General features: G+C 31.2%; 2 protein-coding genes across 2 annotated transcripts; one reads left to right on the top strand and one right to left on the bottom strand.

Moving 5' to 3' along the window:
* The first annotated feature begins 697 nt into the window (after nt 1–697).
* LOC149890856 (uncharacterized) lies at nt 698–1,639 on the top strand. Its single transcript, XM_090081984.1, has one exon. It carries the CDS (start codon nt 698–700, stop codon nt 1,637–1,639), a length of 942 nt encoding a protein of 313 aa, XP_089938110.1.
* A 6,829-nt stretch (nt 1,640–8,468) lies between these two features.
* LOC149890855 (zinc finger BED domain-containing protein 4-like) lies at nt 8,469–9,332 on the bottom strand. Its single transcript, XM_090081983.1, has 2 exons — nt 9,066–9,332; nt 8,469–8,972 (listed from the first exon to the last, which is right to left on the bottom strand). The coding sequence occupies exons 1-2, from the start codon at nt 9,330–9,332 to the stop codon at nt 8,469–8,471; spliced, it is 771 nt and encodes a 256-aa protein (XP_089938109.1).
* Between the last annotated feature and the right edge of the window lie 10,770 nt (nt 9,333–20,102).

The raw sequence follows: 20,102 nt of genomic DNA, 5'->3' as shown, positions 1-20,102 counted from the left end.
GATTAAAGATGATCTTACTTTTGAGGGATACTTTTGTGGAGTTAAGTACAAAATTGCATCTCTATCTCAAAATAGGATTTTCACAATCGATTCTTGCTCAAAATTACAAGAAGCTATTAATTTTTTGGCGCTACTCGACTTTCGCACCCCCCTTTTTTATGATTGATTCTGATAGAGAATTTTATGCTGATTAAGAATCGTATAAAAACATAGGTCTCAAAATCAACGGAAAGTGCTCTAATCTGAAGTTGAAAGTACAAAAATATACGAAAAATCCCTAATATTCACCATCTTGAAAAGTGACTTTTTTTGTTTTAAAAGTTATCATTTTAAAGTACCAGCTACCTGGTTTTTATACTTTATAACAAAGATTTCCAATTATGGAACGTTTTGAGAATTCATTCAAGTTTAAATTGTCACGCAAATTTGCTTTAACTGGGATTATTACTTTGTTGTCTAAAATATCTTTTGAAATTTTTATCAAAGAAGTTGTAAAATTCTTTTATTGATTATATACTGAAATAAGTTTGATAGTATAAAATTGTTTATATTAAAAATATTTATATTTAAAACTGTTGACTTTTTCTTCTCATACTTTTAGTTAAACCCCCCGTAAAAATTTATTTTCATCGTGCCCGTCGTATAAAAAGGAATGTTTCATAAATAGATTTCTTGTAAATTCATTTACATAAATATCATGGCCCTTCGAAGACCAATAGTAAACGATTTTGACTCTCTTTCCTTAACAGAAATAGGAGCAAAATTCAAATACAATTTAGAAGCTACAATTCGTTGGTGCAGAACTTATGGTTTACTCGCTGAAAGGATGAATTGTAGTGTATGTAACGTGCCCTGCACACAACAAGTACATAATAGATCAATCGATCAAGTCATTTGGAGATGTCCAGTTAAGCGCTGCAAAAGAACCTTCAGTATAAGAAAAGGCAGCTTCTTTGAGAAATCCCATCTACACTTGTGGCAAGTATTAGGCTTAACATACGTTTGGAGAAGAAGTGCGGGTAAGAGTCGGGGATTATCAATAAGCAATATAAGGCAAGAACTAAATATTGGAAGCGATGACACCATTGTTGATTGGAATCAATTTTGCAGAGATATTTGCGTCTCATATTTCCTCAATAACCCTGATCCAATTGGCGGTCCAGGGTGTATTGTTGAAGTAGATGAATCTGTTTTCTGTCGAAGAAAATATCAAGTTGGTAGAATAATCCCGCAGCAGTGGATATTTGGTGGATATGAACCTGCAACAAAGAAAGGCTTTTTAGTTCCTGTCCAAAATCGCGATGCTGCAACATTGATTCCAATCATACATCAATGGATACTTCCTGGTTCTATTGTCTGGAGTGACATGTGGAGAGCATTTAATGATATGCAAGCTCCTGCATATTTACATGGGACCGTTAACCATACCCTCAATTTTGTAGATCCGCAGACAGGCGTGACGACAAATCACGTGGAAGCTATGTGGTGTCGAGCCAAATCTAAGTTTAAATCAATGATGGGGCCAACTAACCGCGAAATGGTTGCTGATTATTTATCCGAATTTATGTGGATGCAGAGGTTTCCCAAACATCGGTTTTTTCACTTTTGGGATCAGGTTGTTACAGCATATCCTGTTTGACGGCTACCATTTATAGCTTTTTGTGTGCATCGAACGTAACATACATTTATAGTTCATGCCGAGGATCTTGTATTTCCAAAACGGCTATTTTCATAGCCACACAAATTAATTAAAAACATTTTTGCAAAGAGTATTTAGGAATCCCATTTTTACTATTTGATAAAAGTTCTTTTCAATTACCTTTTTAAACAATATTTAGCTGGTTAGTATCCGGCGCTCCCCGGGATAAAAATGAAAATCTCCAAAATATACTTAAAAAGATATTATAGAAAAGTCACAATTACAACTTTTGCTACAGATAACTTTGTGAGACTTTGCTTCCTAGGGGTATCCAGTGTAGCAAATTAGGGGAATCCTAGTAAATAAAGTATCCCCTAGGGTCAAAGTTCTGAGACGAAAAGCAGCCTATGATCTTTTCCAGGTAAAATGAGGGGTCTGTACAAAATTTGCTGTGATTCGGATCAAAACTAGACTTGTATAAAGTACACACAAACTTTGTGCTTTATATATTAGGAAACAATTTTTTCTGAAAAAATAGTTTAAAGTTCTGTTATAAAATTAAAATTCACAAGAAGGAATTATATGTTTCACAAGAGTAACATGTTTTATACGTCGCCTGTCTGCCTGATTACACTCGAAAGAGCATTCGCGTCAAAAGACACTTTTTTATAGTAAAAACCAGGTTAGCAATGTTTTGCTTTAGAAAACAAAATAAACCGTTAAATTAGTTTATTCAAGATGGCGAATATTAGGGATTTTTCGTATATTTTTGTACTTTCAACTTCAGATTAGAGCACTTTCCGTTGATTTTGAGACCTATGTTTTTATACGATTCTTAATCAGCATAAAATTCTCTATCAGAATCAATCATAAAAAAAGGGGGGTGCGAAAGTCGAGTAGCGCCTAATTTTTTAAATAACTTAACAAAAGGCAGAAAAATTATGAATCTTTTACAGCTCATCCGTGACATGAGCTCTGCTACAATTGGGAAGAAAAAATACAGCACAGAAACTATTGTTAGAGCATTTGATTATTTTGCAATTTCAAGATCATTATATGAAAGATTAAGGGAAGATTTTGAACTTCCAAGTATTTCCCTCTTAACAAAACTAACTTCAAAACTGGATTCTGCAATGGATGATATAGAGTTTTTAAACTCAGTTTTTTTAAAGCTTGACAATGAAATGCAAAAAAAAATGTATACTTTTAATTGATGAAGTCTATGTTAAATCATCACTTACTTATCATGCTGGCTCAGTCTTTGGTAAAGCAGTAAATAAACCAGACTCTTTAGCAACAACTGTTTTAAGTTTTATGTTAGTGTCACTTTATGGGGGGCCGCAATATCTCTGCAGAATTTTACCAGTTTTTGAGCTTGATTCTAAATTTCTCTTTGAACAAACTCAATTTGTCTTAGAAGGAATAAAGAGTGCTGGAGGGATACCTGTAGCCCTAATATGTGACAATAATCGAGTAAATCAAGCACTATTTAAAAAGTTTGATTGTGTTGATCCATGGTTGACTAAAGACAATATGTTCTTGTTATATGACTTTGTGCATTTACTTAAATCTGTTCGTAATAACTGGATCACAGAAAAAAGTCAAAAGTTACGTTATGAATATGATGGGAAAACAAAATATGCGTGCTGGTCTAGTATCTTAAGTTTGTTCAAACTTGAAGGAAATAACATTGTAAAATTGTCTAAACTTACAAGTGTGTCTGTTGCACCAAAACCTATTGAGAGACAAAAAGTGTCCACTTGCCTAAAAGTCTTTTGTGATGAAACTGTAACTGCTCTAAAATCTAACAGTGGCATAAAAGAAGCAGACGGTACCATTACTTTTATTGAAATATTTGTGAGGTTCTGGAAAATTGTCAATGTAAAAGGACCTTATGCTGATATTCGATATAAAGATCCAGACAGAGCAGTCATATCAACTTCAGAAGATGCTAGACTGGCATTTTTACTTTCTCTTGCAACAATGGTAGAACAAATGTCCAGCAAACAGGGAAACAGACAATTTCAGTTGACCAGAGATACAGGTGCAGCTTTAGCTCATACGTGTCGTGGTTTAGTAGCCATTACTAAATTTTTGTTACAACATTCTTTTAAGTATGTAATACTGGGAAAATTTACAACTGACCCACTAGAAAAAATGTTTGGAAAACTTCAACAAGGATCTGGAGGCACATATTTTATCAATGTGCAAAATATCATAGAAAAAGTTAAAATTCAAAGAGCTAAATTAAGTCTCCATATTGGTATAGACATTGATTTTTTATCTGCAGAAAGTGCACATAACTGCCAAAAATGTGGATACTTTCTTAGCAGTAATGCTATTGATATATTTGACAATTTGCCTGAGTTAGAAAAGTGTTTGCAAATAGATACAAAAGCAGGATTAGTATATATTGCTGGATATATTGTGCAAAATGAAGTTGAAGAGCAAGAAGAAGCTAAATTTTACTATGGAGAATTTGGTGATTATACTGCAGAAATAAATCGTGGAGGTTTGAAGATACCAAATGACAATGTTTGTCAGTGGACAATTTTCTCTTATATTTTATTTCATGAAATTGTTAGTAAAGTCTGCCGAAAGTCACTCTGCAATGTACTAATGTTGATATCAGAGTCTTTTAACTTTAATATGGAAAGAAAACATGCTATTTCACTTTCAAACATTTTTTTAAAAAACTATGTTAATTTATATGCACCAAGGTCGTCTAAAGAGCCACAACAAAAGATTTTGAAACTTTCAAAGTAAACCTATCAGTTTTTTAACAACTTTTATGTTACGTATATGTTTTGTGTATTTTCTACTTATGTGATTTTGGTAAAAAATATAACACTTTAATATATAGCTTGGGAGTTTTTTTAAAAAGTGTTACAATCTTGCTGTTACTTACATTTTGACTATAAATATTCAATTTATGTTTTTGCACTTTAAAATATACCTAGGCTTTTTTTTGTGTGTGTAGCTACCTTGATATATTTCCTATATTTTCTATGTATATGTTCAATCAATGATTATGTGATTTTGCATGATTTTTAGCACCTTATAGCTAGGGAATGTTTTACTAGGTTTTGTTTTTGTAGATAAAGCTTTATAGCTAGGGAATGCTTTTTTTTTTATTTTTGTGTCAACTTGTTATTTATAAATTGGTTTCATTTATTTAGTAGGATAAAAAAAATTAGCTATAGTTCATGCATACTAAATGTAAACGGTTTTTTACGAGCAAAAGTTCATGAATCATTATCTTTTCTAAAGTTGTTATTGTTTTTTGATGGCCCCCAGCCCCAGGCCCCGATTTACGCGTTTACGAGGCCTGTTAGTACAGACGGCCATGGTCTGAATTCATTGCGTCGTTGCTTGCCAAAGCGGAATCTCTTTAATTCGAAATTAAAGGGGGAAAAAAAAAGTTCGAATTAGAGAGATTTTCGAATTATAGAAAGTTGACTTTTTTTCAAATATTCAGGTTAAAGTAACGAATAGAAATGAAACAAACAAACAAATAGTGATTCTTAGGCCTAAATACAATATATATTATGTGATTTAAACTTTTACATTTTCAAAAAAAAGTCAGTAATTGTAGTAGTCAGTAATCTTTTTGAGGCTTTTAAATCGAATTTTTAACAATTCGAGATCATCTCTTAAGTTTTCCATTACAGTCTCGTCTACATCTAAGCCACAGAAAGGGTCATTATCATCATTTACATGCTTTTCCACTGCTTTTAATGATATTCCTGATTTTTTGAAACAATTTATGAAGGTTTGATCTGGAATGGAATTCCATGCTTTTGTTAGCATAAATATAGCAGTTAAGATAGAAAACTTAAGCATCTTGTTCTCTTTTTCTAAGGCAACAATTTGCTTCTTCACTGCAAATGAGCGGTATTTGGCTTTAGAGATCGGATGACTCCTTGATCCATAGGTTGGGTGATCGAAGTTGTATTCGGTGGAAGAAAGATAAGCTCCACCCAATCAAGTTTCTGCACGTTAGGATAGGCAGAACAATTATCTATAATTAAAGCAATCTTCCTTTTCTGAAAACTAAACTTTTGGTCAATTTCTTTAACCCCCTCCTCAAATAATTCTGCCGACATCCAACTTTTTGGTTGGGCCCGATAGCAGCAAGGAGTATTTTTCACACCTTTAAAGCATCTAGGATGCTTTTTTTTCGATGCACATGTCTGCTACTTTTTGTATATTTTAGCCGAATAAATTATGTCATTTGCTTAGTTGCTATCTTAGCGGCTAGTTAAATCAGATACATTTCGTTAAGTGGGGACTTTTTGTGATTTTGTTTCTCAGTAAATTATTTTCTCATTCACTAACAATCAGAAAAATCTAACAAAACCATGAATTCCAGCAACAAAGTAGAAGTTAAGAACGTCCAATAACAAAAGAAATATTTTGCAGGAAAAAAAAAATCACAATTAGTGACCAAAGTCAAATGGGTGGTCAAAATCATCTCATTTAACGGTAATTGTTTTTGGAAACAACCGTCTTCCGTTTTTTGACTTTTTATCCAATAAACACGGCAATGATTTAAGGAGATCTTTTTAAGCCGATTTTAAATAAAGTCCTGCATTACGTTCGTTCAATTACGCCTGATTACGTTAATTACGTTAAACGTAATTAACATAATTGACGAACAAAACGAACTCAGCCTTACGTTTATTTCGTTAAAAAATTAAACGGAATTTTTCAAGTTACGTTTCGTACGTAATTAAACGAAATTAACGGAATTGTAAAGAATTTATTAAAATTTAAGACTATTACATAAAATACTGCATTATGGTTGCTCAATTCTGTTAATTAAGTAATAATTGAATAATATTTGGATAAGAATCTGTATCATCCCCAGTGCTATAAAAATAAAGGTAATAAAATTACATTAATCTCTTCTTTTGACTGTAATGAAATTAAGTATTTATTTTGTTAATTTCATTATAGAATGTAATTAAACATAACTAATATAAATAACAAAACTCAGTTCGTCTTGCAGTATTACAATACCAAGTAAATAAACCTTACAATTCATCATCAATATAATTATTTTGGGATTTTTATTTTAGTAATGCAAGCAGGTAAAAATTTTATGCCCAAACATATTTTATCCAAAAATGTAACATAATAAGTTCCCAAATATAATCTATTAAAACTAAACAAAATGAACCTTGCTTAAAAGAAATATTTTGCATTATTTATTACAAAAGAAGGCACACATTGGAAATTTAACTATTAATTTTTTATTACACAAAAATACTGAAGGAATACTTTGATTACCAAAAATTAGTAAAACATGAAATATCCTACTTGTGATTTTGACACTTTGTAATGAAACTGAAGGCTTCTTTTCATTTTATAAACATTCATTTTGTCAACAATAAACAGAACTATGATTAAGTCAACATAAAAATAAAACTATACTTTCGTTGACATAAAAATAAAACTATTACTTTGTCAACATAAAGATATAAAACTATTATTTAGTTGACATAAATATAACATATCATATAACGTAACATCATTTCATCAACAAATAAAAAGGTAATTTGTCTACAATCTTTTACTAACCTAACCAGACCAAATTTAACCTAACAATTCAATGAACTCCACTGGCAACTCTTTAGGTTAGGTTAAGTTACTTTAAAAGAATGTCAACAAAATGAATCTTTTATGTGTTTGTAAACAAAATGATTCTGTTGACAAAACTATTGTCAAAAAAATGATAGGATGCCAAACTGAACTGTTGAGTTATGTAACAATGTATATAGGTCAACTCTGGCATTAAGGGTTTGTGTGAAATTCCAAAAAAATGAGATGTTAAAATTGACCCAAAATACAGTCTTTACTAGCGTAAGTGACTCATTGTCAGTATTCCTGATAACTATAGGCTACATTAATGCCATATTTTAAGACTTATTTTTTGAAAGATTTTGAAAATACTAGAAAAATACCAAAAGTTTAGAAAAAATATACAATGTGAAAAAAATGCTTAAAATTGACATTTTTTAAGGTCACTTTTCTGCAGCCATTCTTAAGCTTTGCTCTTCTTCAGTTTCAAGAACTTTGATCTGTTTCAATTTGTCCAAATTTGCTCTAATGAACACAATCATGTGAACATTTTCTGAATCGAGGTTAGATCTTCTGTCACTGATAATTCTTTCAGAGGCTGAAAAAACACGTTCTGAAGTTGTAGATGTAGCAGGGATGTGGTAGATTCTACGCACAAGTTTGCTAAGATGAGGAAAATGTATTTCATTTTTTTCCCACCATTTCAAAGGTTCTTTCTCACAAGCATCTGTCAAAGGCATAGCCAAGAATTTTTCAATCTCCTGTGACACATCACTGCATTTTTTGGTTGCGTTGTGGATATCAGAAGAGATCTCAAAAACCAGCTGCTGGGCTTCATTCATTTCATCAAAATTTGGTGGAAGTTCTTTTGCTTTATCTGTACTGATATTTGTTTCCTCGGAGAATAATTCAGTTGCATTTTTCACTGTTTGATCAAAAGTCTTCAACTTTTTTAAAATTGCTCCTTTGTAGTATGGATCCAGAAGATGAGCCAAGCAATATAGTTTGTTATCTGTTCCACCAGAAGGAATTTTCTTTTCTAGCTGTTCAAGCAAAGCAGTAGCAAGTTTGCAGGCTTCTGACAAAAATTTTCGACCTTTAAATTCTTTTTCTGTCTTTATCTTAATGAGCCTCTCTCGAATAATGAAAATTTGTACAAGAACTTCGTGAATGGTAGGAACTTTGTCTGACTCAAACTTTTTAGATGCTTCAAGGAACATGTTTAACAAAAGTTGAACATCAGCCATTAGCTCAAATTCCTGTTCATTCGGATTTTTTTTTCTGAAAAATCAGCCTCAGAATTCTTGACATGGAGAAGTGGTGTTTTCAACTGCAGGATTGAATTCAACATGAGACAATTAGAGTTCCATCTAGTGACAACTGGTGGAATTATTTTTTGGTAAGCAACATCAAGCTGCTTAAATGCTTTGGAGATTGCCTCATTTGTTTTTGTAGACTGATAAACAAAAGATGACAGATTGGTTGCACATTTGATGAGTTCTTTGGTAGTTTTGAGTGAATCGACTGCTTTAGATAATACAAGATTTAACATATGGTCAATGCAAAGTAATGATTCGTTGATTTGATCCGCTTTTGATGATGCTGATTTCATGTTGGCAGCACAGCCATGTACCACTACACGCAAGCAGTCTTGTGAAAGTGCAAGTTCAGTGATTGAATCATCGAGCTTTTTACCAATAGCTTGTCCAGTGTGAGGAGATGGAAATGGCTTACAAGCTAAAATGATCCTCTGGAGCTCAAAATTCTCATAAATGAAATGAAGTGAAATGCTGATTTAGGCTTCATTATTTCTAGATGTCCACAAGTCTGTTGTAAAGGATACTCCAGAAGTTGTTGGTAAAATGTTAGCAAGTTGAGATGAAAGATGTTTCTTCACTTCTTCATAGAGTAGTGGGAGTTTCTGTCTTGAAAAGGTTGTTGCTGATTTCAGTTGATGACTTGGAAGATACTTTGAACAAAAGGATTGGAAACCCTTAGACTGAACAAATGTGAATGGAAGGTCACATATTACCAATAGCTTCATTAGGTCCCAGTCAAACTCTAGTTGTCTTTGGCCAAACAAGGAATACTTAGAGCAAAAAAAATTCATGCTTGAGTGGCATGGGACAGGATGAAACTTATTAAGGCTTTTGGCAAGTTTTGGCTTTTTTGGATCAGGTGGAAGAAATCCTTCACTTTGTAAAGAGGTTGTAGAATTTTTTGACGTTGAAACTTCCGCTTCTAAATCTTCATTTTATTTTGTGGCTTCACATAAATCAGCTTCGTCATTTAGTTCTTCCATTTTTCGTTGAGTCTGTTGTTTTATCATTTTTGTAAACTTGCTTTGATGCTGAGTTCGTAGATGAGTCCTCATGGCAGCTGTAGAGCCATTTTTTCTTCTGCAAATTGCATTTGGACAGTGCTTACATTTCACTCTTGGAATACCGTCACTGTCAGCACTGTATATTTCAAAGTGGTCCCAGAGGACCACATTTTTCTTGTTTTTCGGTCCTTTGTTCATTTTGAAGGAGTGATAAATTCGCAAATTAAAAATTTAAATCACAGCACATTTTTATCTCTGAAGTAAACAAAGTTTAACATTTATATCTGTGAATATTTGTTTATTGAAAAATTTCTCTTTATATCTGTGAATATTTGTTTATTGAAAAATTTCTCTTTATATCTGTGAATATTTGTTTATTGAAAAATTTCTCTTTATATCTGTGAATACTTGTTTATAGAAAAATCACTCAACCTCTCCTCTGTTAGTTTTGTTAGTTACGTCAATTACGTTTAGTTACGTTCGTGGATAAAATTAACAAAACGTTACGTTCGTTTAGTTACGTTAGAGATAATGCAGGACTTATTGCACTAAATGGGTACAAATATTTTCACTCAGATCCAAAAGGATTCATTGGAATCCTTAGTTATATAAGAAAAATACAGGTAACTTTAAAAAAAATAGAAGAGGAATCTTTTTACGTTTCCAATTTCTAGTACATTTAGAGGTTTTTGTCGTTGATTCCTTAAACATTTAAGGAGATTTTGGATAACTTTTTGTCCTGGATTATTTAGCCCTTGAACATCCTGTGACATTTTTTCTTTTGTGTGTTATGCAGTGAAATAATAGCTATATTTTAATAAATCAGATCACATTGAGCATCTAATAGGCTGAAGTACAATACAAATTTTAAGTTATTAATTACTGTTTATATGATTCGCATAGAACTGTTTCAAACAACATAACTCAAGTAACACAAACTACCCACCCAACAAAAGACGTCTTTAAGACGTGTTTAACTCATCTATTAGTCGTCTAGGCGTCTTAAAGTTGTCTTAAAGACGTCTTTTGTTGGGTGGGTATATAAGTTTATTGAAAAATCAAGGATAAATATGCAAAATATTAACAAGATAAAAATGCAAAAAGTTAAAAAGTGTAATTATATAATACCACTTGGCAAAGAGTTACTGTAACATCTAAAATAATGAAAATTCTAAAACGTTTGTCGTTATTTGATGGTCATAATGTTACTTCTGAGGGTTATTACCCACCAAAGCAAAATTGATATAATTTCTTCATGATATAACTTTACGATGTTGTTTAGTTCTTTGAGTTTCATTTGGAAATTTATTAGCTTTTATTGGCTTTGATTTTTTTCCGCAAAGGCGCGTAGTGAGAGCGGGAGAATCATAAGAATTGTGCAATTAAAACTACTTCAGGAGCAGCAAGAGTATGATTCGTAGGTTTTGAATTATTTGTTACACCTAGTTACTTATTACCAAGAATATTCCAAACGATCCTCATCACGCACGGGAAATAATCCTCGTCACACATGGCAGATGTTCTTTCGTCTCAATTGTCTTACGTCTCAATTACAGTCGTGCGTATTTTACCTCACGCAATCTATGCCCATAAATGTCAGAAATTTTTTCGGTTGTAAATTCTTAATGTTGTGACGTTCCCAAGTTAATAGCATAGATGAGGATTTAAGAAGCTTTCTGGGATTCGTGGAGAAGATTAGGAATTATTTTTGCTGGCGAGTGAGATTTACACAAATGGTCCAAAAGAACGCATAAATTTAAGCTGAGAAAATGTGAAGAAAGTCTAGAAAATACTCGAAGAAAATAATGCACGAAATTCAACATGTGTAAATCCAGCATGAAAGTAATAAAAACGTAAGGTATGAACGTAGGAAATATAGAAATTTTAAGGTATGTTAGAATTTTGGAGATAGATAATAAAAGAAAGAAGATAGTACCAGCAATTTCATCGCTAGACTACGAAAGCTAGCAAATTGCAGTATTTTTCCTGACATAGCAATAGATTAGTTTCTGTTTTACGAGAAATTAGGAAGGAGGTTAGCAAGTATAGCTTACTGTAAAACATCATATAAACTATCAAAAACCAAAGTCACAGACGTTTATTTCAGAAATTCATCAAGGTTATACGAGCATTCAAGGTATACAAGCATACCCCGTGACAGATTAAAGATGTTAAATGGAGAACAGAAAAAAAAATTGCTCTGGCAAAAATGTACCATGAACATTAACATCCAGTTTACATAAGGGAGATTGATTGTTTAAAAACGAACTTAATCAAACTATAAGTTGCAAATGAGGGAAACAAAATGATAATTGACTCAGGTTTAAAGATTGCAACTGCGGTTGAAACTAAACAACAACTAAACTAAACAAGTAAGCATGGGAATTTCGGCCTTCGAAATCGACGAAATTAAACGAAACGAAATTCGTGTTTCAATTTCGGATCGAAATTGAGAACGAAATTTCGATTTTTTGGATTGTTTAATTTCGCGAAATAATTTCGTATAATTTCGGGTCATTGAAAGTAACGAAATTGACACGAAGTTAAACATAAGTTTTAATTTCGTAATTTCGAAATTCGTGAATTTGTAATGTTTAAAAATTTCGGTTTTTCGAAATTCGCGAAATTGTACTTTACCCACATTTTCGGATTGACGGTATTCGAAATCAAAATCACCGAAATTAGAAAGAACTCAGCATATTGAAGTAAAATTCGACAATTTTGATCTAATTTCGTTGATTTCGATATAATTTTGGAAGGTCGAAATTATTTCGTTAGTTCAGTTAATTTTGTTAATTTCGCGAAATCCCCTTAAAACCCAAAATTTTCCCCTACAAGATACAAAATTATTAAAAGAAGTAATAGTTTCGTTTATTTTGTTTTAATTTCGTTTATTTCGTTCTAATTTCGTATATTTCGATTTAATTTTGTTATTTTCCCCATTTTTACCTTAATTTATTATAAAATGAAATAAAATGAAATGAAATGAAATTAAATAAATTGTAATTTATTATTTCTTTTGCAGTAGAAACATTTAAATCAAATCAAATTTAAATCCAAAAAGTAGCACTGTAGCAGTAGTAGCACAGAGAAACTAGTAGTAGTAGTTTTGGTTAACAAAATGATAATGAGTTTTAAGTTAAAATTGTCAATATTTATATTCAAATCGAATTTAATACAAAACCAGCGAAATTAAATCAAAATTATCGAAATTAATAAGAAACCAGCAAGATTAAAACGAACCTATCGAAATTAAAAAAAAGAGGCGAAATTAATACTCATGAGGCGAAATTAATACTCCCACTGGTTGAAATTTAATGAAAAATTTAATCTACCAAAAGTAATAAAATTAATTTCGACGTTTTATTAATTATTGCACGAAATCAACAAAATTATTTCGAAAGTATCAAAATAAAATCAAAATTGACGAGATAAGACGAAATAGGCGAATTAGTTCCAAATTTGACGAAATTTAGGCGAAAATTCGGTATGTTTCAAATTTCGATTTTTGTTTTTTTCTAAATTCACGAAATTGCGAAATTCGATTTACCTGCCAGTCTCGTTCTTTCGAAATTCGCGAAATTTATTTTTCTGATAAATTCGAAATTTCGTCTTTCGAAATTCAATATAAATTTCGATACGAAATTTATTTCGACCCAAAACTTGTGGAAAAATTTCGACTCGAAATTAGTTTCGATCCAATTTTGAATACATTTCGGACCGAAATTTAGATCGAAACATCCGAAATTACGAAATCATCGAATTTCGAACTTCGAAATTCCCATGCTTATAAACAAGCAACATTTCCTTCTATCTGAACCATTAAAGTTAATTAGATGATTCATCTGTCATTGAAACTAAAAAAAGTTTGCTTACGTACAAGATATCCGTTTTTAATAAATATCTTAAGCTTGGTTTCCAATAGTTGTAGAAATGTCGTACCAAAATCGTGCAACGTTCGTTTGATCAGTTGTGCGGTAAATTGTTGTGCAACGCAATGTTTCCATTAGATTGAATTTGCGCAAAAATCTTTCAAAAAAAAAGTGTAAACAAACAAAAAATGGCCGTCATAAAAAAAAATATCACTCTAAATTATCGACTTTTTGTTACACTTTTAATTTTAAGACGTCGAAAAAGCGTAAAGAAAAGAAAGCATATGTTTTGGGTCAGAGAACTATTTAAAAAACTCGTTCAGCAAGGTGCGTTTAGTTCTTTGGTGCAAGAAAATGATGCTATTTGATAGGGAATTTTTTTTTTATCGATACTTAAGAATGTCTCCTGACAGACTTGAACACCTTTTGTCATTAATCGGATTTTCAAATTTGTCTTAATGCATTCAATGTATTAAAATGAGGCGGTTGTACTACTGTGCAAAAGGGGAGTTGAGTTTGTAAATTGTATGATTCACAGTCAGATGGGAAAAATATTGTCAAGTTCATAAAGAAAGCAATGACTCATTAGTGTCTCAGGGAAGGTTGAAATAATTCCTCACAATGGCGATGTTTTGTAAACTTTATTGTTGTACAACAGTTATTGTGTGGTTTCCATTTAAAAAATAAGCTGCGCGTTTTGCACAAAAAACAAAAAACTGTTGCAGAAATAGATTTTTTTCAAAACTCACAACCGCAGTTGTACAACATAAAATTTGTTGTACAACCGACGTTAAGTTGTGCAACTTACACTAGAAAATGTTTCCATTATAAAACAAAGTTGTTGTGCAACTGTTGTACGACATTCCTACAACTATTGGAAACCAAGCTTTAGTAAAATAAATTGATAAAAGGCCGGGTGAATAAAAATGAGCAATTTCTTTTAGACAGTAATTGGTCAGCTTTACGTAAATAAAAACTTCAGCAGTTTTCCTCATTTTTATTCACGTAAAGGTAAGCAATTTACTTAGTAATTGCTCAATTTAACGTGAATAAAAACTTAAGAAAAGTTGTTGATGTTTTTATTCTCGTAAAGTTGACCAATTACTGAGTATAAGCAATAGCTCATTTTTATTCACCCGGCCTATAGTTGTGAAACTCGTGCGTTAAAAGTTTAAGGTCCTCAAGCACTTATAATCCGATCAAATAAATGAAAATACGGTGGTTAACAGACAATACCTAAAAACCAATAAATATAACAAGGGACGGGAGTACGTAAAACTCCATTCTTCTGAGGCTAAAACTTTTGAGAAAACAGTAATATTGAGTATGGTTTTGTTGGGTAAATAAAAAAAGCAATCACGGAAAGTTTTCAGCATTAAATCATTATGATTTAATCTGAAGACTTTCCGTGATTACTTCAACAACATTTTCCTCTGGCAGACCATAGGTTTAATAATCTAGGCACTAAACCATTACCGACCCAACAACAAGTCGTCTTAAAGAAAAATTGAAGACGTCTTCAAATTGGTCTTAAAGATGTCTTAAACTGGTCTCAGGTGAAAGACAGTAAGTCGTCTTAACTAAAACGTCTTGAAGTTGCCTTATTTAAGACATTTCAATAAGACTGTTCATGATAAATTAACTACTTCACGTGTTGACAAATTACTAAGCAAATTACACCAAGATAAAGGAAATTAGTTGTCGGCACGAGCAGATTTCGGCATTTTTTTAAGATGAACATTCGTAAATTTGGGAACTTTTTTCGCGTAAACAAAGCCTGTGAATGATAAAATAGACTTGTAAGGTTAATTTTAAAATGAAAAAAAAAAAAGTATAGCTAAATAGAAAAAAGCTTAAATATACTTTTTTATCAAGATCTAATTTGATTCAATTCCTTGGTCCTTCATTCGCCAGCTTAGTCCTTCATTTACTAGGCTATTTTATAACTTATTTGATAATTCAAAACATTTTCAAAAATGATTCAAAATTATAATTATCTTACAAAATGCGGCAGATATGTTTTTGTTTTTAATATTTCGTATGTTATTTCATTTATCATAAAAAGCACATAATAACCCATTAGTTTTTTTTCAAGTAAAATTAAGGTTATATATAGCTGGTAAATCATATTATGTGAATATCAAATTCTTAGTTATTCTTGCGGTTGGCCATAAATTGGCTTTGCTAAATTCTTTAAAACTGTGACAAATTATTTTTACTTTATTGTATTAGTATTCATTTTATGTATAAAAAGATTAAATTGCGATGGTAATCTGTAAAAAGAGTGAATTAACTGTAAAAACCGACTAAGATTTTCGCAAAATTCCTCCTCAGTTAAACAATCCATCAAAAATTAATTGGAAATCAATTTCCTATGGAGAGAAAACTAGTAAAGCTATAAAAGCTGTAATTTGATTAAATTAAATTTGATTAGGGATAGCCATTTTACTTAACTTGATGTAAAAAAATTACTTTTAAACTAATATTACTTTACATAACTTAGATTAAATTATCAAATATATTTACATTTAAAAGTAATTCATTTTTTAAAAAGTAGCATTGTAAAATAATATATTACATGTAAAAATTACTTACATAAAGTTAATTTTAAAAATGTGTAACTTTTACTTGTTAAAGTAATTTATTATTACTAGTAAAAGTACTTTTAAAATTTACTTTTTCTTTGTCTATGTAAATAAATTTGAAAGTAAGTCATGTGAAAATAATTTACTTTAAAAAGTATTTAGATTGAGATGGTTTGCGAAATGTAAATAAAATGTAAAAAAAAAAAGGTTTAATCTTTTTATTTTCAGATATTTTTCGATGGATTGTGGCGGCTCGTAAAATTTTGCTGTAATTTTTCGAAAACCTCGTAATTATAGATAAATACATCGGAAATATCACAATATTACTAGTTTACACTGTAAATACGATTTATTGTGAAATTACGCGAAAATATCGTACGACGATGCGTAAATCTCGAAATATATCGGAGAGTGCGTGAAATTCTCCCTATCGGCCTCCGACTATATCGCACCTCCGAAGTGATACCATTCCTCTTCATCGTATCACATCGGAGTCACCTTTAGTATAAGTTATTTATTCTTAACTGAATATATTTCTGTTGTTGAACATATATATATATATATATATATATATATATATATATATATATATATATATATATATATATATATATATATATATATATATATATATATATATATATATATATATATATATATATATATATATATATATATATATATATATATATATATATATATATATATATATATATATGTATATATATATATATCTTCCGGACCAAAGGTAATATATCTTCCAGACCAAAGGTAATTAACTCATAGTTCTATTCTTTTCCACTTTTCAATTTGATATTTTCAATGATTCAGCGGTTTGGGCAATTACTAATCACTGGAAAAATTCAGATACGTTTTTAAGTTCCCAGTGTGCGATCTAGAAATACAACTGGACAATATTTGGATTAATTTTTACCGCTATTTACATTGTAATTGAAACTTTTATCAGTTACGTAATCCTACCAATTGATTTTTTATTTTTTGCATACATCATCATTGTTATTAAGTTTAAAACCTTTTTTTTTCTTTTTACATTTTTTTTAGCATAGAAAGTATTTTTAGAGTCCAAAACTTATCTTTAACTCGTCTAGACGTCTGCAACTAGTTAAAGACGTGTTTATGACGGCTTTTCCACACCTCATTAACACGTCTTCTGACAACCAGTTTAAGACGTCCGTAAGACATCTGAACAAGATGTTTATCGGAACAACCAGTTTAAGACATTTGCAAGACATCTTAACAAGACGTCTGTCGGAACAACCAGTTTAAGACATCCGTAAGACATCTGAACAAGACGTCTTTCGGAATAATCAGTTTAAGATGTCTTTAATCATGGACGTTTCCCACCCAACAACAAGTCGTTTTGAAACGACTTGTTGTTGGGTGAAAGACGACTTGAAATTGGTATTAAAGATGTCTTAAACTGGTGTCAAATGAAAAACTATAAGTCGTCTTATTTAAAACATCCTAAAGTTGTCATATTTAACACCTATTAATGACGGCTTTAAAAGACGTGTGTATATTTATATATATATATATATATATATATATATATATATATATATATATATATATATATATATATATATATATATATATATATATATATATATATTCAGATTTAAAACACCAGGGTTTGCTAGAAAATATTTATTTAAAAAGCCTTTTTTTATAATATTTGATAATAAATGAATAAATAGATTTATCTAGATGTCAGAATACCTTTAAAGGTTTTAAAAACTTTTAATTTATCAAATTATTAAAGGTAACATATATATATACTGTTAGCCTCTTTTTCGTAAAAAAAATAGGCCCCACCAGTAGTGATCGACCGGAATTTGGTTCGGATCCGGTTTCCGGCCAAATTACGACCGGAACCGAAATTCCGATTCCTGTTCCGGGCATATTTAAGATTTCGGTTCCGGCCGGATTTCCGGTTCAAAATGCTACCGAAAATATATATTATAAAGCTTTATTTAGCATAATACCGTTATGATCATTTTGATAAAAATGATTAAAAAAATTTTTAAATTAGTTGTTAAGCTTGAGAATTAATGTTAATAAAATTTGGCTTTGTTTGAAAACTAATTAATTTTCTTGTTTAAATTAACTTTAAATTAATATTCATATCTTGTAATGTTTTTATCGCTATTATTTGAGCTGAAGTTACACCATTCTGATTCTTACCAGCTCATTTTCTTAAACATATTGTCATGATCCAAATGGACAATTTTGAACCTCCTAAAGATGAATTTGGCTCCTGCAGCTCATCTTTTTCGCACATTGTAAAAATTATTGCGCAACTTCGAACAGGGGAAAACGATTAATGTGCATTTTGACAATCCAAAAAATAATTTAGGCGTTAAATGATTTTTTTGGATTGTCTGCTTCTCTATGCCTTGGGTTTCGGAAAAACTTTAAAAAAAATGTAAAATTTTAGTTATTTTTACTACATTAATTTTTGTTTAAATTAGAACTAACTTTTTAAAAATATGTTACTTATTTTCGGTTCCGGTTTCGGTTCCTGTTCCGGTTTGGATTTATTTTCGGTTCCGGTTCTGGTTAGGAACATTTAGAATCTATTACCGGTTTGGTTCCGGTTCCGGCAAAATATCTGTTCCGGTCGATCACTAATCAGCATAAAATTCTCTATCAGAATCAATCATAAAAAAAAAAAAAAAAGAGGGGGGGGGGGGGGAGAAACTGCAGTAGCGCCAGGGAGAAGTATGACAAAGAAGTAAACATAACTGAAAAAATAAAATTAGTGACACTTGTCCCTATACATTGGACACTTGAATTTACAATGCAAGAGTTTACACTACACAGTATATGGTAAGAGAGGCAAGAGAACTAAGGGATGAAAAAGGCATACTTGGAGATCGAATATTTGAAAACAACAAACTGTTATAAATACGTTAAAAAAAGAATACTAATGCTTTAGGAAAAGACTAAATTAAATAAACCACAAATACAAGAACTATAATCAGTTGTAACCACTATATAATATCATCAGTTCAAAAATCAACAAGAACACATTTCTTCTATGCTCATTCTCGGTCTGTATCGGAATAATCGCTGACACATTGCGCATCCATATTTTGCCGGAATTCGGATTACACAGTTACAACAATCCTCCACCCATAAATCATTCATACTGTTCTAAATATGATGGTTTACGACAAGTTCGACCTGACCTTCGGCTTTTTGTAGAAATAGGCTCAGAAAATGACTCAGGTTGTTCACAAGGTCTCTCAGGACCAACGTTTTTACTTTCAAGCTGTTCACATACTCTGTTGGAATTAATATCCTTGTTAATCGGTTCTCATTCATCATACATAATATCACTTGGAACTGATATTTCAATTGTTTCAGGTATTTGATTGTTTAACAAAGGGCTATTCATGCCCTCTGCTGTTTTAGCTAAAGGTTTGATGCAATCTTTCACGTTACATTTTACAATCTGATCTATATGTCTAATTTGGATACGACCATCCGATGTCAACACTTTATAGTTAACATTTCCAACTGCTGATACAATAATGGCTGAGATCCACTTCTCCCCCCTAATATAATTCCTTACATAAACAAGGTCTTCAGGTTGAAAGAATCGACTTTTATTACTAAAAATACCTGGAAGCTGTTTTTTGTTGATTTTGGTGATGGCCTCAGGCAGTAACATCGACAATGGATTTCTTAATCTTCTACCTAATGAAAGTTCAGCCGGAGAAACTCCAGTTGTAGAATGTGGTGTTAAGCGATATTTAAAAAGGAAGCGACACAATTGCATCTCAACATCACTCCCTTGAAAAGTTTTTAAAGAGGTCTTAAACGTTTGAACCATTCATTCTGCTTGACCACTTGAGGCTGGATGATACGGTGCTGCATAGACTGGTTTGATATTATTTAAAGGCAAAAACTGTTTATATTCTTCACTTGAAAACCCAGACCCATTATCACTAACAATAACTCTAGGTATACCATGGGTTGAAAACAATCTCCTGAGTACCTTAATTGTTGTTTTGGCTTCAGTGCTTTTCACATTTTGCACTTCGATCCACTTTGAGAAACTGTCAACTACTACT

This window comes from Hydra viridissima, unplaced genomic scaffold (assembly GCF_058129835.1).
Source record: "Hydra viridissima isolate aposymbiotic clone 2 unplaced genomic scaffold, HvirCarnegie_v1 scaffold_3, whole genome shotgun sequence".
NCBI classification, from domain to species: Eukaryota; Metazoa; Cnidaria; class Hydrozoa; order Anthoathecata; family Hydridae; genus Hydra; species Hydra viridissima.
Note: the sequence above shows the minus strand (reverse complement) of the source record. Positions and strands in the feature narration are given on the sequence as shown.

What these genes read in the sequence shown, in the direction of transcription:
- LOC149890856 (XM_090081984.1), top strand. Translation starts at nt 698, where the DNA reads ATGGCCCTTCGAAGACCAATAGTAAACGATTTTGACTCTCTTTCCTTA.
- LOC149890855 (XM_090081983.1), bottom strand. Translation starts at nt 9,332, where the DNA reads ATGAATTTTTTTTGCTCTAAGTATTCCTTGTTTGGCCAAAGACAACTA. An exon ending in TTTTACCAACAACTTCTGGA is followed by an intron (nt 8,973 to 9,065) that starts GTATCCTTTACA and finishes TTTGAGCTCCAG; the next exon opens with AGGATCATTTTAGCTTGTAA.